This window comes from Arvicola amphibius, chromosome 7 (assembly GCF_903992535.2).
Source record: "Arvicola amphibius chromosome 7, mArvAmp1.2, whole genome shotgun sequence".
NCBI classification, from domain to species: domain Eukaryota; kingdom Metazoa; phylum Chordata; class Mammalia; order Rodentia; family Cricetidae; genus Arvicola; species Arvicola amphibius.
In genome coordinates, this window is record NC_052053.1 from 1,117,422 (window position 1) to 1,121,994 (window position 4,573).

Below are 4,573 nucleotides of genomic sequence, written 5' to 3' on the forward strand. Positions count from 1 at the left end.
TAAAATATCAACTGAGCCCCTGGATTATGACATTCATTTAACTGTGAGCTGACATAAAATACCTGGGAAAAGAAAACAACCATAGGGTCCAGAATAGAGCTGAACATTGGTAACCTTTTCTAAGCTTTTTCCATTTAGTTATGATATTTTAATTCAATGGGACTTATATTGAAGTAAATCATAAATATTAGTATTTATACTCTTAGGTTAAAGTAAGAACCTCAAAATGATTTAATTTATATGATTTATTTAAATATTTATTTTGCTTTTAATTATGGGTAGGTTTTCTCTGCTTGTGAGGGGTATAGGCACTTTTTACATGTGCTTATAGAGGCCAGAAGAATCTGATGTTCCTGGAGCTTAAGTTACAGGGAGCTGTGAACCACCCATTGTAGGTACTGGCACTGACCTCTGGTCATCTGCAGCAACAATATATGCTCTAATGTCTGAGCTAATCTTCAGAGCTTTATTTTATTTAACCCAAAATACCTCTAAAGAACATTTGTATTAAAATCCTAGAGCAAAAATGGAAGTTTTACACAAATATCTTTTGTGTTTAATTACATTTATAGGAAGAAATTTAAGAGACATCTTTACTAAGAATACTAATTTATAAAACCTTGAACAAATTTCTAGCAATCTTAGCATTGTATTATTTTCATATTTGATACAATTCATGTATAAAACTACAAAGTCAAACTAAGTAAGAAAACACAATCAAATTTTTTCAATTTCATCTTGTCCCATGACCATCCTGACCAAAAAAAAGATGGGGTATGTTATTGTTTTAAAGTTAGTATTGCAAACAAACAAGAATATTACATTGAAAAATTAATTGTTATATATTTAGAAAGCTTAAGTAGCAAGAATGTATTAATCATAATTTAGGAGAAGGTTGCTAAGGTTTCAATGGCTGTTAGGACATTGTTTCAACTTTAACTATGATAGAAAAAGTACAAACATGTCTACAAGTCAGTTTTTAATCAGCCATAATATGTAAAATGTAACCTTTCATGCTCATTGTTGTATATGTTGTATCAGTTTCTTAAAGGCTTCTTTAACATCTTTGTTTCTCAGGCTATAGATGAAAGGGTTGAGCAATGGATTGATGATGGTGTAGAACATGGCAGCCACTTTGTCTCTCTCCAGGGAGTAGTTGGAACTAGGCCTTGAATACATGAAGAGCAGGGAGCCATAGAAGAGGGTGACGGAGACCAGGTGAGAGGCACAGGTGGAGAATGCCTTGCGTCTTCCTGAGGCTGAGCGGATCCTCAAGATAGCCAGGAGGATGTTGAAATAAGAAACGAGGATGGCAAGAATGCTGGAGAGCACAGTGAAGCCCACCATACTAGAGAGAATTTTCACATAGACACGAGTGTCTGTACAGGACATTTTTACCAATGGAAGCACATCACAGAAAAAGTGATCAATAATATTTTTACCACAGAAACTTAACCTGAATGTGTTGGCAGTATGGGCTATGGCATTCAAAAACCCTCCAACATAGGATCCAGCCACCAGCCCAGTACAGAGAGAATTTGACATGATGCTTGAATAAAGCAATGGGCTACAAATTGCAGCATGGCGGTCATAGGCCATGGCTGCCAGCAGGTAGCACTCAGTATAGGCTGCTACACAGGAAAAGAAAAACTGAGCCCCACAGCCAGCCAAGGAGATACGCTTATCTTCTGAGATACAATTGACCAAGATTTTAGGTATATACACAGAATTATACCAGAAATCCAAAAAAGATAGACCTCCTATAAAAAAGTACATAGGTGTATGTAGCCTGGAATCAATACGAATTAGGATAACCAAGGTCATGTTTCCTGACAAGGTCATCACGTAGATGGTTAGAAATATTCCAAATAGAATCCACTGCAGGTGGGGGTCTTCTGAGAAGCCCAGGAGGATGAATTCAGTAAGGATGGTGCGATTGTCCATCTCCATGCCCTCAAAGGAGAAAGCCAGAGTAGAAAGATGCAGGGAATACACAGAATAGAGACAATCCCAATAAGATGATAAGAGAAACAAGCAATCATCAATCACTGGACCTGAATAACATGATGTGATAAAAAATGTAGATTAGGGATGTAATCCATTAAGAGAAAGACGTAAGCAATATATATCCATCAAAGCAACAAAGACTGGGAGGTTTATAGCCATTCTCTCCTTTAAATAATTACAAGACAGCAAAAAACAGTAGAGTTTCAGACAGTGACTATGGAAGACTTTTGGAATTAAAGGTTTAAATTAGAAAATTTCGAAGTTTCATGACTGTGAAAGACTCCTGGAGTTAGAGGTTTTAAATTAGAAATTTTCAAGATCTCATTTCTGAACTACATCATTTGGACCCAGTCCCTTATCAAAAAGATAAGAAACAGAAAGTTCATGAACTTTTACAGTTTCCTGACAGGTTGTCAGCATGTAGAAAGAGGATAGATAATAAAATACTCATTAACTGTATATGGCAGTGAGCATATCAAAAAGAAGTGTTCAATAAAATGTTGTACTCAGACATTAAAGTGAAAAATTAAATACATGAATGAAATAAATGACACCTTTGGAATTTAATCAAAAAAGCCAGACCACTGTTTAGCATATTATCCTAAATTTTCTGCCTTGCGTACTGCTATAACCTAAGAGATTAGACACTTTCTATTAAACTCAAAACATTCAATAATCTTTCCACAAGCTAATGTGAACATTTTATATGCTAGGCGTTGTGATGATGCTTTTATGAACAGAAGTACATTGTAGTCTTCCAGACTGTAAGTACAAAGAGAAAACTGTATTTGTATGTTCCGGTTATGACTCCAGGTCCAGTCTCTCACCATGTTCATCCTTGCCCATAAGGGAGCATGTTATAAAGTAATGTTATAAGCCTGTCTCATCAGTTGACACAAGGGAAGCCCAGATTAAGCAGGATGCTCCCAGTGACCAGTGTGGTCTGTTGAGCAGCTCAGTTCATAATATAACTCAAAAGCTCCTTGAGCAAATGTTTCCAAACTCCTAGCAAAAAAAAAAAAAATTAGGTTTCTCCAATGGTGCCTCATTGGAAATACAAACCACAGCTAAGGGAGGCTCCATGTCCAGCAGGAGATGTCCAGCATAAGACAAAGTCAAGAGTATTTTTGGAGATTTATTTTCTTATAATGCTTTGTTTGGGCAATTTTTACCTTGTCTTTTGCATATCTGTTATTATATCCTGATTCTGTGTTTTTATGGTGTGTGTGTGTGTGTGTGTGTTTGTGTGTTTGTGTGTGTGTGTATCTGTTGGCATGTGTATATGTTTCTTCTGACATTTTATGGGTATTTGTTTTCATTTCTCTTTTTGTCTGTTTGGTTTGTTTTATTCTGAAGTTTTTTTGTTTTGGTTTGGTTTTGGCTGTTTTTTGTATAAAGAAAGTGGTAAAGAAGGTATGGAATAAAATATGTGAGGAGGTGGAAAGGAACTCAGATGAAGGAGCAAAAAATTTTAAGAATATATGGTATGAAAAATTATGTTTGAAGAAATAGAAAGCAAAGTGTGTTTCTCAAATGTTAAGCACTTACCATTAATAAAAGAGAATGACTATGTCCTCTTTTCTCTTCCTCACTGAGACCATTCTATAGCTGACTGACATTTACTTCTTTGATTACTAAATATGTTTTAAAACTATTTATTTTAAAACCACTTTTTTGCCTTTCCTTAGGTTATGTGAAAACATGATTGTGACGTTTTTGACATTGTAGATGCTCAACATGAGGAAGCGTTCAATTTTTAATGTGAGGTCATCTAGAGACTTAAAATCCTTGCATTCTATATCTACAAATACCAAAAATCTCTAAGGAAAGCTAAAAGACACATACAAAATACGATGTTTTTCCCAGTTGTTTGAAAACAAGCAAGAAGTTTAAATGAGCAATTTACTACAGTGTTTGAATTGAATAAAAAGAAAATGCAACTGTGTTATAAAGAATAAAAAGAATGGGGCTGGAGAGATGGCTCAGAGGTTAAGAGCATTGCCCACTCTTCCAAAGGTCTGAGTTCAATTCCCAGCAACCACATGGTGGCTCACAACCATCTGTAATGGGGTCTGGTGCCCTCTTCTGACCTGCAGGCATACACACAGACAGAATATTGTATATATAATAAATAAATAAATTAAAAAAAAGAATAAAAAGAATGCATTTTATTCTTTGCCATGGTGTTTACTGCTGTAGTGTACTATACCACACAGTTTCTCACATATATTCCTACAGTGAATTGGTGGGAAATTGATATTGTATCTTATAGCTATCTCCTCACACTGCCCTGTACTCCTAACCTGAGTCACACTGGCTTATAGACTCCCCCAAATACACTGCACTATCCCATAACTAAAAACAAAGAATAAAATTGAAACATTGACAATGAATTCTCAAAGTCTCTAGCCCACCAGGAATTTTTAATCAAGTGTCAGTTAAAGTATCCTTGGGAAGTAACAGACATAAAAACGTCAGAACTGACCACACAAAAGTCTCCAACTCAAAATAATCTATCAAAATATCTTACTCCACACAGTAATGCTTATGAAGATGTGACCCATAG

At 35.4% G+C, this 4,573-nt stretch overlaps 1 protein-coding gene across 1 annotated transcript; it reads right to left on the reverse strand.

Annotated features, from left to right (window-relative positions):
* Positions 1-1,017: 1,017 nt before the first annotated feature.
* Positions 1,018-1,950, reverse strand: LOC119819495 (olfactory receptor 9G4-like). The gene has a single exon (XM_038337724.1). It carries the CDS (start codon positions 1,948-1,950, stop codon positions 1,018-1,020), a length of 933 nt encoding a protein of 310 aa, XP_038193652.1.
* Positions 1,951-4,573: the final 2,623 nt, after the last annotated feature.

Bases quoted from the DNA above. Each gene is read 5' to 3' on its own strand.
- LOC119819495 (XM_038337724.1), bottom strand. From the start codon at position 1,950: ATGGAGATGGACAATCGCACCATCCTTACTGAATTCATCCTCCTGGGC.